Genomic DNA, 12,619 nt, shown 5'->3' with positions numbered 1-12,619 from the left:
GCTTAGAAAGTGAGAATTGGCAGAGGAATTAATTGGTGGCATTTTTGCTATTTTATTTTTGATTTTAGTTTATTTTAAACAATGTTTTGTTTTAACAGATTGAAAATTGAAAATGAAGATTACAAAACAACATTCATCCTCCAGAAAGTAAAGAGAGCAGATACTGGAGTTTACACTGTTACAGCAAAGAATGATTCTGGAGTGGATTCTGTTGATGTTGAAATTTCTGTACTGAGTAAGTATTATACAACATACGTACATTTAAAACATATAGAGTTCTTTTCCAGATGTATAAATTCTGGTTAATGAAGCTTTTCAATAGAGGTAAGAAAGTCATCACTAATAAAGAGCATGTATTAGCACACAGTCAACGACAAATATAACCACCAATGAGAGCAAGAATGGAGACTTTCTCAGTGAATTTCACTGTTGACGTCTTCTCATTTTATCAGTCAAGAAAAAGTGCCATCTTGAAAAAGTAGGTGGCAAATTTTTTTGTCATCATCTTCAAGTAAAATGGGAAATTTTATTTGAAATTTCCTCAGGATAACACAGTTACTCAGCTGACAACCCAAGAGGATTTTGTTAGCTGTAAATACAGTTTCAGCTTTTTGAAACTAAAGGAAGGAAACTAAACGAAGGAAAGATACAGCTGGTTCAAATATGCAAGAAGGTGTAGGAGAGGCTGGTTCAGTCCTCAGGTCTGAAGATCAATGTACAAGATACTGAAGGCAACAGAAAATAGCTATAAAGATTTAAATTTCAAAATTGTTTTTCCCTCTTAAAGACAGTAATGTAATCAATGGCTGATATATGCATTTTATCTGATGTCTTAGAAAATATTTGAAATTTCATTTTTTCAATGTCTGGGTGGAGTCAATCCAAATAAATACTACTCATCACTTGTTTTATTTGATGCCCACTATCAGTGGAAAACATTGGTTTGTTTGTTGTTACAAACAAAAGTGTTTTTATAGTGGAGTATTATGTGCCTATTTGGTAGAGTGATCCAAAATTAGGCTTGTGTGATATTATTGGTGTAACAATGTGTTCTCTAGCACTTATTCTTGGAGACATTTGTTTACTGTTTCATGTTTGCCTGACTTGCTTCGTTTTACAGGCCTACCCATGCCATACTGTTTGTTTGCTACCATCATGCAGCAGTGCTGCTTGGTCACTGCTGGAGAATCTGTTATTCTCCATGTTAATGTTGTCCTGTTAATACATATTGTTAAACTAAATATCGCACTAGACTAATTTGGGACTGCTCTATCAAATGGCACAAAAATTTCACTTTAAAAAACATTTTGTTTGTAACAAGAAACAAAGGGAGTTTTTCTGTTAACACTGAGCACGAAATAAAACACTGATTGAGTGGTATTTGTTTGGACTGACTCCATCTACACTCTGCAAAGTTGGAATTGCAAACATTTGCTGAAACAGCACAGGAAATGCTCCTGATGACTCTTATGGCACACAATTCATATTACTTAAGTAATGAATTTTGTGATACTTTGACTGTCCATGTTCTTTTCAATCTTCCAATGTCTCATTCACATTCTTACTCAAATATTTGTCAGTATTGCCCTCTTTCTCTGAGAAGAGAGATCACTGATCTCATCTGCTGATAACAACTGAGTGTAGAGCATTATTTGTCACCATCCAGATATGTGGCAATCTTGCAGAGATGATGCCCTAATGACTTGCATCAGTTGCAAGTTGCTGCACTGTTGACTTGCATCAGTTGCCAGTTGCTGCACCATTTACAGTGCACTGTAGTGCGATGCAGCATCTCTCTACTGTGTGTTTCAGATTTTTAACATTCACTTGCTGTGCAGACAGTATCCTGAGCTTCTAAAAGAATCGTTACAGCCACTTTTTCTCCCCTTGCAGGAGTTCTCTCCTCAGGTTCAATACAACTAAAATCTTAAATAAAGCATGTATCATGAGAGAAAACAACACTGACCCTGCTACGATGATATAGTTTTGTTGGTGTTGACATTGATATCTGTTTTTTCTGTGTTCATTGTTCTACTCATTTTATCAATTTGCAGCATTTTGATAGTTGTTGCTTTCCGTGCAAAATGTTATTTTTCTTACAGTTTTGGCTCTCACAGCTAATACCATCCTATAACAAACACACAACCAAATTTATTAGGCTTGTTTTTGTTGCATATCTTGTGACTCTCATGGACATAAAGGATTTTTCCGAAATAATAAGTGCATGACAAACTCTTCTTTATGGCAATCCAACAGTGGTCTCACTTTCTCACTTAGAAGGATGTCTGAGATGTAGTGTGGAGCATTAGTATTTATCTTGTGTAGCATAGAATTAAATGTCATATGATGCCATACTCATCAAAATCAATTTTTATGATTTACTAAATTTTAAATACAAAAAGCATGTTGGTGAAGAAACTAAAGTAATTTTGTCACAAGAGTTCATTACTATAAGTGAAGTAAGGTAAATTTAGTAAACTAGAACATTAGCGTCCCTTTAAGGACATAATTAGTGTGTATGTTGGCAATGCCCAAGCAAGAAAATGAAATCAAGTTCTTATCCTCAGAAATAAAAATAAATACATAAAATTTGGTGCCGTTGCACAGCTCTCAGGTAGCATCTACAATAATTGATTGCACAAGCAAGGCGATGTTGCAGTATATGACATCTAACAATACAACAGAGAATGCTCCTCTGGATCTGGCAGGCTGGGTGTTGACCAGCCAGTCCTAGTGGCGACAGTGTGAGCCTTGCAAGAATCCAGTTTAGTGCTATGGCATGGTCGCAGCTGGTGTCCAGCAGCGCAGGTGCACCTGGTGTCTGGCATGATGCTTGCTGCAGCTAGGGCACAGTTGCACCTGGAAAGAGTGGCAGCATCAATGAAACTGATAAGCTGGCAGCAGCAGGCATTGGGTCCAATGAGAGGCAGCACTCTACTGACAGTCACATGTGGGCCAGTGAGGTATGATGAAGCCCTGACTGATGGGACCTAGGATGCAGCCTGCATTAAGCCCAGAGTGGGGTGTGAGTTGTCTCTGATTGATGGGCTGTGGGTACAGCTGGCATAAGCCAAGAGCAGAACCCATCTGCCTGCTGGTGACAGATATGCACTTGTAATCACGGGACCATGAATTAAGGAATAGGTCTGTGATTGCAGTGCCACTACTGATGGTGTGCATGGAGCTTAGTGGAGAGCTGGCACCTCTGGAAGAGAAGCATCAGTGGTCCAGCAACAAGGCTACCCACAGGAAGTGACTGTATTGCCAACAGTTATATTGATCAGGAGATATGGCTGGATACAATAAAAATAAATAACAGAAAACCTAGAAATAAATGTTAACATAGCCCCTAAATTGTGTTGCAAAGGTTGCAGGCAGTGAAGGAAGATTACAATGTTCAAAAAGACACATTCTAAGCTAAAACAATGATTTAGCTATATTAATGAATTTGCTTGTGAAAGTCTCACATTGAATCAGATAGTTAAGAACTTACATAACGTATTAATAAATTAACTCAATATATTCTTGCATTTCACATGGTGACCTCTGTGGTCAAGTGATAATCTCAGTCACCATGTGCAGAAGTAAAACATGTACATATGTATAGGCATGAGTCACACAGATTATGATGTGTCATAGAACCTAATATGATAGAATATCTTGTATATGCCTACTAGAAACATGTTTGTCATATAAATAACATTTAGCAGACTATTTATTCTGTTTGTTGATGTTTGTGCAAGTTTAAGTTATTGAAATGTGATTCCAGATCTGTTCCATACAGTAAAAAATGTTATAATTTCCATGCAGGTAAACCTAGTAAGCCAAAAGGTCCACTAAAAGTATCAGATGTTACTGCAGAAGGCTGCAAGCTTAAGTGGGACAAACCAGAAGATGATGGTGGTGAACCAGTTGACCATTATGTTATTGAACGTATGGATACTGAAACAGGACGCTGGGTACCAGTTGGTACAAGCAAGACTCCTGAAGCTGAGGTAAAAAAAATGAAAGATTTTTTAACAAAGGTAACAAGTGTAAACATGTTTATTTTCAATAAGAATGTACACTTAATAAGTAGAGATACTTTGATTTTTGTGTGCATTTATCTATTTTTCAGTTTTTTTCCATCATTTAAAAACATTCTAAGATTGAGTCTGTCTGTGTTAATGTATTTCACATGCTCACAGTAACTTAGTTAATTCAGAGGCAGTCATAGGTTTAATTAGAAGTAGAATGCTGGTGAAGAGAACCATACATGAATCTAACTGGTGCAAACATTTTTCACAATTTTTGTCAGCATATTGTGATTACATGTTTCATAATTTAAGATCATATGTTAAGTAGCTGTAAGTGTCTGCAGACCAGTAATAATGTCCAGGATTTTTACAATACCATTTTTAAACTTGTGTCACCTAACAGAAAAATGTTACCAAGATTGTTACCATGTACATGAAATGTAAAAACTTGCCAGCAAGAAAGGTACTAAGAAACATTTAGTTTGGTGCCAATCAGCATATTACACATTTTTGCTTGTGATGTAAGACACACGATTTATACATTTATATTTCTTGCAGGTTTCTGGGCTAAATGAAGGAAAAGAATACCAGTTCAGAGTCAAGGCTGTCAATGCTGAAGGAGAATCTGAACCGTTAGAAACTGATGTACCAACATTAGCCAAGAATCCATACAGTAAGTATTTATTGACTAAGTTGTCATACAGTAAATATATTTTATTGTAGAATACTATGTTTTTTTACATTTTGTGGCCTTCCATAGTGTTCTGTAAGTGATAGAAATTATTATTAGTCCTTATAAAACTTTTCTAAATGTTTCTCTTCCCTGTATTTAATGTAACTAATCTACTGTTTCTGAATTACGTGCTCTCCAGTTGCTTCTAAGAATAAATCTTTAAAGAAGCAACTACACAAGTGTTATAATTGTCTTGCATGCAAATTGCCATTGATCACAATTTCTTAAGTGTTATAATCGTAATTGAAAATGTGGTTGTAATGTCATAGTTATTAATTACCTCAACTTCATTCTGGTATTACAATACCTTATGATTAAAGCTATGGTGCGTTGATCTTCTCAGGTGAACCAGACAAACCAGGTAAACCAGAAGTACGTGATTGGAATAAACATCAAGCTGATCTTAAATGGGCACCTCCAAAGTCTGATGGAGGAGCTCCAATCACATCATACATTATTGAAAAGAAGGATCAATACAGGTAGGGGTTACTTGTGTGAAAAATATGCTACCTCTAGATTTTAATGAAGCAGCATTTTCATAGTCATAAAATGGTAACCTTGACCTTCTTTACATAATATTATGTTTTGGACCTGAATAATAGTGTGAATGGTAAAAAGTCACACAATTTTATTTTCTGTGAACCCACAGCTCTAAATGGCAAAAAGCAGTTGAAGTTATTGGGAACAAGTGTGAAGCAAAAGTGCCAGACTTGGTGGAAGGTATGAAATACGTGTTCAGAGTACGAGCAGTTAATAAAGGTGGTCAGAGTAAACCCAGTGAGCCAAGTGACACCGTCCTAGCAAAGGACAGATTTGGTAAGTCTACAACATTATGAATAAGTGTAACTAACTTTGATAGTGATAGTCATGAACACAGTATGTTAAGGCTAGGCATTCATAGGTGCAATTGCTGATGTATAAAAGGTGGGTAGCATTAATGATACTTGAATAAGTTTTGTTCTTGATTTTATGGTGTTCTTATCTCCAATTTTCATTTTAGTTACCATGGATGTCAAATAACGTAGTATGCTAAGCTTTCTTTTTTGATCAGCTTCATCCAAATTTATCGATGGCGTACATTTCAAAGCACAGCTTCATCATAGGGACATATACTTCCTAATGAGAGAAATGCAATTCACTGTCGAAGTAGTCAAAATGCACACATGTAAATGGTGTCACATTTCTTCATTACAGACAAAGTGGAGATTTGTGATTTACGTAGTTAAGAAATTTGAGCAATCAACATTTGAATGGTACCTGCAAAGTGATTTCAAACCATTCAATAGCTCATATTGATGGCATTCTGAATCACACCTGAGCTCCTTCAGTAAAAAATAGAGACTTTGGTGATAAAACTGTCTTTAAGAAGTACCTTGATTGTTGACAAAAGAAATTTGATTTTTGAGACATTTTGTCATTTAAAGAAAATTCCCCATGTCTTGTAGACAGCATACGAATTCCCAAGCTGTTTTTCATGTGGTTTAGCTTCATAAAGAAGGTGGCAGTTTTTATATGTTTTGTCTGTTTTTGTTGTCAGCACACAATTTTTCAATATCTCACTGTAAGCCCTTAAAAATACATAAGGCAATATGGTGTGAGCATTTCTCATTACAGGAAGATTGCAAGATCGCTCAAGTTAGTTTGCCACTCCTTATGAATTCCTCTCTTTCTTTCTTCTTACTCTAACAAGTCAGCACAATTTAAATTCTGACATGTTCTTTAACTTTAAATAGTATAATTCCTAAATTACTATCTGATTTGCAAGTTTTCTGAATTAATTAGGCTAATGTAAGCTAATTTTCCATTCAATTGTTTCAGCTCCTCCACGAATTGACCGCAGCACATTAAAGGATACAGTTATTAAAGCAGGTCAGATGATTCGCTTTGATGTAAAAATAAGTGGCGAACCACCACCATCTAAATCATGGTTCCTCAACAAAGCACGGCTTGAATCAAAAGATGATATTTCTATTGAAAGTGAAGAATATAGAACAAAATTACTTATTCAGACTGCCACAAGACAACACTCTGGAACATATCTTATCAAGGCTGAAAATAACTCTGGGAAGGATGAAGCTGCTGTGGAGATTACTGTACTCGGTAAGAGAAAAAAAACTGTCAGTATTTGTTTTAGGATTAATGCCCAATTTTTAGAAATTTAATTGCAGCTGTATTATTGTGTGTTACTTTTTTTGCATACAGACAAACCAAGCAAGCCAGTGGGACCACTCAAGATTTCAGATGTTCACAAAGAAGGATGCAATTTGAAATGGAATGCTCCAGAAGATGATGGTGGATCTCCAATTGAGCATTATGTTGTTGAGAAAATGGACACTGAAACAGGTAAATTTACTATAAACGTGAGAAGAAATTGAATGAAAAATATATTCAGCCAATGCATTCAGTACATTGCATACTCCATATTTGTGCCCATATATCTCAAGAATTTCAGATTATGTACTAATGAACTGCAGTATGTCCTGAACACCACAGTCAAACTTTATGAAACTGAACCTGGGCCAGTGGAACTTGCTTTGCCTGTTGGAAAACCTGCTTTGTCCTCTGTAAAGGAGAGGCAAACACGAGAGAGTAGTAACCTATTAATTTTCAACAGTTCAAATGAATGGTGAATACTGATACCCATTATGGAAATGGCAGCAAAGGCAAGGTGGAGTACCGGCACACTTAGTGTGTATGTGTGAGTGCCTGATTCAACATGTTTAAGTGGATATTTTGCAGCCATTGAGGAAGGGTGCAACCAACTGCAGATTGTGGTGCATGTTCGTACAAATGCCCTTCATCTGGGCTCCAGTGTCATACTTGGATCATTCCAGTGACTGTTAGAAAAGGTTGAGAAGGCCAATTTGTGCATGCAGTTTCATCAAAGCTCACAATTTGTAGCATTGTAGGCAGAACTGATTGTGGCTCCCTTTTTCTTAGTTCAATGGAAGGATTGAACCAGAGAATTCAAAGGTTCTGTGACAATCTAGGATGCAATTTTCTGGACTTACACCATAGGGTTGAGAATTATAGGGTCTCAAAAACTGGTCAGGTGTGCAGTACACGTCAACGGTTGCTACTCAGGTAGCTGACTTTGTGAGGTGCACACAATGGTATTTTAGACTAGGTGACTCCATCCTGTCCAGATAACAACAGCTGTAGGAGATCTGGAGGTATTAGTGTAATGTCCAAAGGAATGCCGACACAGGTGAAAGTATTAAAATCCTAATAATTAAGTGATGAGTATTAACAACAGAGTGCAAGAGATTGAAACACTCCTGAAAAGCAGTGTAGCTCACATAGTATTAGGTGCAGAAACCTCGTTAAAACCTGAAGTTGATAATAATGGGAATTTTGGGGAAAAGTTAAGCATATATCGAAAGGATGGTCTAATGGGAAGTGGAGATGGTGTATTTGTTGCATTAGACAAGAAACTCAGATCCAATGAGATAGCAATTTAAGCTACATCTGAGACTGTTTGGGAAAGTCTCAGCGTCAGGGGTGGGCATAAGCTTTTAATAGGACACTTCTGTCGATTGCCAGACTTGCCTCTTGATGTAAACAAATCTTTAGAGCAAACTTCAGTTTGCTAATGCCTAAGTTCCCCAGCCATCAGAAGAGACTTTAAATCATCTAACAATCAGTTGGTGAGATTACAGATTTGTTAGCAGTGAGTGTGACAAAATATCCTGTGAAACGTTACTGCAGATCATCTTGGAAAACTTAGAACAGATAGTTTGGAACCCTACTCATGATGGAAGTATATTTGATCTAATGACAACAAATAGACTTGATTTGTTTGAGGAGGAAGTCCACATCAAAACTGGTATCAGTAACTGTAGGCAGTTCTGTCAACAATGATTATCAAAGTAGAGAGGACAATTTCACAAAATAGGAAGATTTATATGTTGAGTAAACTAAATAAAAAAATTAGTAGTGTCATGTCATAGTGACAAAATAGAAACTGTTAGCACAGGACAGAAGTATCTAGTGGTGCACTATGTCTCAAACTTAAAAGAATAGTTGACCATGCTGTGGATAGACATGTGCCCAGTAGAAAAGTCCATGATGGGAGAGACGCTCCCTGGTATAAAGTCACTGTAAAGAAATTTCTAAAGAAACAGAGACGACTGCATAATAGGTGTAATATAAAGCATAGGACTATAGGTAGAGAGATGCTGAATGAAATGCATTTGGCAGTCAAGAGAATAATGGTTGAGGCATTCAGTGATTACTGTATCAGAATATTGTCAAATGATCTTTCACAAAATTTGAGGATATTCGAGATGCATGTAATGATTGTTAAGGGCACGAAAGTAAGCATTAAATCACTCATGTATAAGACAGGAACTGAAAGTTAGGGTAGTGAAGGTAAATCAGAAATGCTAAACTCCATTTTCAAATGTTCCTTTACAAAGGAAAGCTCAGGAATATTGTCCCAATTTAATTCTCATACCACTGAAAAGATGAGTGAAATAGATATTAATGACAGTGGCATTGAGAAACAGCTGAAACTGTTAAAACTGAACAAAGCCCCAGGGCCCGATGGAATCCACATCAGAGTCTATGATGAGTTTGCAGTTGAATTAGCCCCTCTTTTAACTATAATCTATCATAGATCCCTCAAACAAAAAACAATGCCTAGTAGTTGGAAGAAACCACAGCTCACACCCATCTACAAGAAGGGTAGTAGAAGTGATCCACAAAAATGCCATCCAGTGTCCATGACGCTGTTTTATTGTAAAGTCTTAGAACATATTCTGAGCTCATACATAATGAGGTATCTCGAACAGAATGACCCCCTTCATGCCAATCAATATGGATTCTGAAAACATCAATCATGTGAAACCCAACTTGCAGTTTTCTCACATGACATGCTGAAAGCCTTTTATCAAGGCAGTCAGGAGGATGCAGTATTTCTCAATATGAGGTATCAAGCAAATTTGTGACTGGATTGAAGATTTTTTTGTAAGGAGGGAGGAATTTGGCTGGGGAGATGAAGAAGAAACTTCGAGAAGCTGAAGAAAAAACTTTGGGTGTACCCCAGATAAATGTGTTGGGACTCTTGCTGTTCATGTTGTATATTAGTGGCCTCATGGACAATATTAATAGTAACCTCAGACTTTTTGCAGGCGAAGCAGTTATCTATATTACAGTACTGTCTGAAAGAAACTACATCAATAGTGAGTCATATCTTGATAAGCTATCAAAGTGATGGAAAGATTGGCAGCTTGCTTTAAATGTTCAGAAATGTAAAATTTTGCACTTCACAAAATGAAAAAAAAGTAATACTGTATCCTATGACTGTAACATCAGTGAGTCATAACTGGCATCAGGCAACTAATACAAATACTTCAATGTAACATTTTGTAGGGTCATGATTACCTAGATGTAACAATGCATGGGATATGATATGGAATGATCGTGTTGACTCAGTTGTGGGTAAAGCAGGTGGCAGACTTTGGTCTATTGATAGAATATTGGGAAAATGTAATCAGTCTACAAATCAATCATGTGGCTCAATCTAGAATACTGTTCAAGTGTATGGGGCCCATACCAAATAAGACTAACAGGTGATATTGAACATATACAGAGAACAGTGGCAGAAATGGTCACAAGGTTGTTTGACCCATGGAAGAGTGTGATAGAGATGCTGAAGAAACTGAATTGGCAGACTCTTGAAGACAGATATAAACTATCATGAGGAAGCCTACTGAGAAAATTCCAAGAACCAGCTTGCAATGATGACTCTGGGAATATGCTACAACCCCCTGTGTATACCTCCCTTAGGGATCATGAGGACAAGATGGAATTAATTACAGCAAATCTGGAGGCATTTAAACAATCATTGTTCCCATGGTCCATACAAGAATGGTACAGGAAAAACCCTAATAATGGTGTAATGGGACATAAACTCTGCCACGGACTTCACCATGCATTTCAGAGTATGGATTTAAATGTATATGTAGGTGTTTGTTTGATGAATGGAAATTCGTAGGCCCCTTGCTACTATTGTTGTCTGTGTTATTGAAACACAGAACCATATCCTGATGTCACATTTCTTTTTTCTTTCATTGTTAACACTTTTTTTTGGACCTTCCTCCAGCTTACAGTTCTGTGCCATTTTGAAATATCCTTTGGAAACTTATATTTTCTATATTTAAGTAACTAATGTCTACCATTTTCACTTTCTCATCCTCTACACAAATATAGAATTTTATGAACGCTCTCCTATTTCAGAACTTGAGTTTTTAGGTGCTACAAAGAAATAATATGAAATTTCAGGTCGTTGGGTTCCTGTGGGTAGATCCAAAGAACCAAATATGGAAGTGGCAAATCTGGTGCCTGGACAAGAATATAAATTCCGTGTCATGGCTGTGAATGCAGAAGGCGAATCAGAGCCATTAGAAGCTGACCAGGCTATTGTTGCCAAGAATCCATATGGTGAGAAATGTATAAAATATGCACTTTTACACTGTGAAACATCTTCTTGATAATTATTAAATTTTAAGCTGCTCATAATTATATGCAATTCAAAGCAAATAAAAGTTGGTTGTTCATAATTATTTGTAATTCAAAGTAAATGAAAATTTGAATTGCTACAATTTCCACGGATAACAGTAATACGATCATAGAGGAAAAAAATTTGCTCATATTATTTATTCACTTTATTAAAACTCTTATTATGTACGTTACAAATGGTATCCAGAAGTAATTTATTTTGTTCCAAATTTCAGATGAACCCGATGCACCAGGAGCGCCAGAACCCACTGACTGGGACAAAGATCATGTAGACCTGAGATGGACCCCACCAACCTCAGATGGTGGGTCTCCAATCACAGGCTACATTATTGAGAAGAGAGAGAAAGGCTCACCACGCTGGACAAAGGCTGGGGAGGTCAAAGGTCCTGAATGCAAGGGCACTGCTGATAACTTAGAAGAAGGTGTTGAGTATGAATTCAGAGTGAAAGCAGTGAATGCAGCAGGACCCAGTGCTCCTAGTCAGGCTAGTAAGCCTGTTGTTGCCAAGCCTAGAAAATGTAAGTGTTTTATTTCTTTAGTAAATTAACATCTGTAAGTTTATCTGATCATCGCTATTTCATTTATCAAGACTTTGTCTTTATTTCACCTCGTATTGTATTGTGTATTAAACTGGAGTCCTAGAAATGATGTAGAGAATTTTTTTCGTCCTGCCATGACCACATTGGTTACAACCCCACAACAGGCCACAGCAGTCCATCCACCGCACCGCCCCACCGCTGACCCACACTGAACTCATGGTTATTGTACTGTTTGGCCCGCAGTCGACCCCCCCTGGTAACGTCTCATACCATACAAGTGTAACCCCAAATGTGGTGACAGTGTTCACGCAGCAATTGCCGACATAGTGTAACTGAGGCATAATAAGGAGAATCAGCCTGCATTTGCCAAGGAAAATGGAAAATTGCCCTAAAAACCGTCCACAGGCTGGCCAGCACGCCAGACCTCAACACAAATCAGCTGTGCAGATTTGTACCGGGGCTCGGCATTCCTTCCCACTCGGGAAGCAGCGTGTTAGACCTCGTGGCTAGCCGTGTTCTAAAATTGTTTCAGAACTGGAACCTAATTTCTTTTTCTTTCTGTGAGAAACCACAACCTGTAAATACTTTATAAAAGAATACATGGTCTGCGTTAGGTTGTAACATAAAACTTTATTTATGTAAACCATGTGATTAGCTGATTTTGACCATAAGTCAGTTTCAAGCACCTGGTATAACCTTCTTTTCCAGAAACTTCTTATTGAACCATATACATACACTGAATACAGTTCAGTAAGAAGTGCCTGCAGAAGTAGGTGAAATCAAGCTGGTCGAAATTAGATCACTTTGTG

At 37.1% G+C, this 12,619-nt stretch overlaps 1 protein-coding gene across 50 annotated transcripts in view; it reads left to right on the top strand.

The window, feature by feature from the left end:
- The window catches only part of LOC126299121 (twitchin), a 484,418-nt gene that overhangs the window by 314,587 nt on the left and 157,212 nt on the right, over window positions 1–12,619 (top strand). For all 50 annotated transcript variants that reach the window (XM_049990829.1, XM_049990822.1, XM_049990871.1 and 47 more), the window contains 9 exons: window positions 99–235; window positions 3,811–3,995; window positions 4,575–4,689; window positions 5,093–5,228; window positions 5,399–5,565; window positions 6,568–6,849; window positions 6,952–7,092; window positions 11,035–11,193; window positions 11,487–11,789. In XM_049990829.1, the coding sequence (XP_049846786.1) occupies window positions 99–235; window positions 3,811–3,995; window positions 4,575–4,689; window positions 5,093–5,228; window positions 5,399–5,565; window positions 6,568–6,849; window positions 6,952–7,092; window positions 11,035–11,193; window positions 11,487–11,789 (1,625 nt within the window). The remainder of the gene's footprint in view (window positions 1–98; window positions 236–3,810; window positions 3,996–4,574; window positions 4,690–5,092; window positions 5,229–5,398; window positions 5,566–6,567; window positions 6,850–6,951; window positions 7,093–11,034; window positions 11,194–11,486; window positions 11,790–12,619) is intronic.

The sequence above is a fragment of the Schistocerca gregaria genome, chromosome X (genome assembly GCF_023897955.1).
Source record: "Schistocerca gregaria isolate iqSchGreg1 chromosome X, iqSchGreg1.2, whole genome shotgun sequence".
In the NCBI taxonomy this organism is placed as follows: Eukaryota; Metazoa; Arthropoda; class Insecta; order Orthoptera; family Acrididae; genus Schistocerca; species Schistocerca gregaria.
The sequence above is the reverse complement of the archived record's forward strand: the minus strand, read 5'-3'. Positions and strand labels throughout refer to the sequence as shown.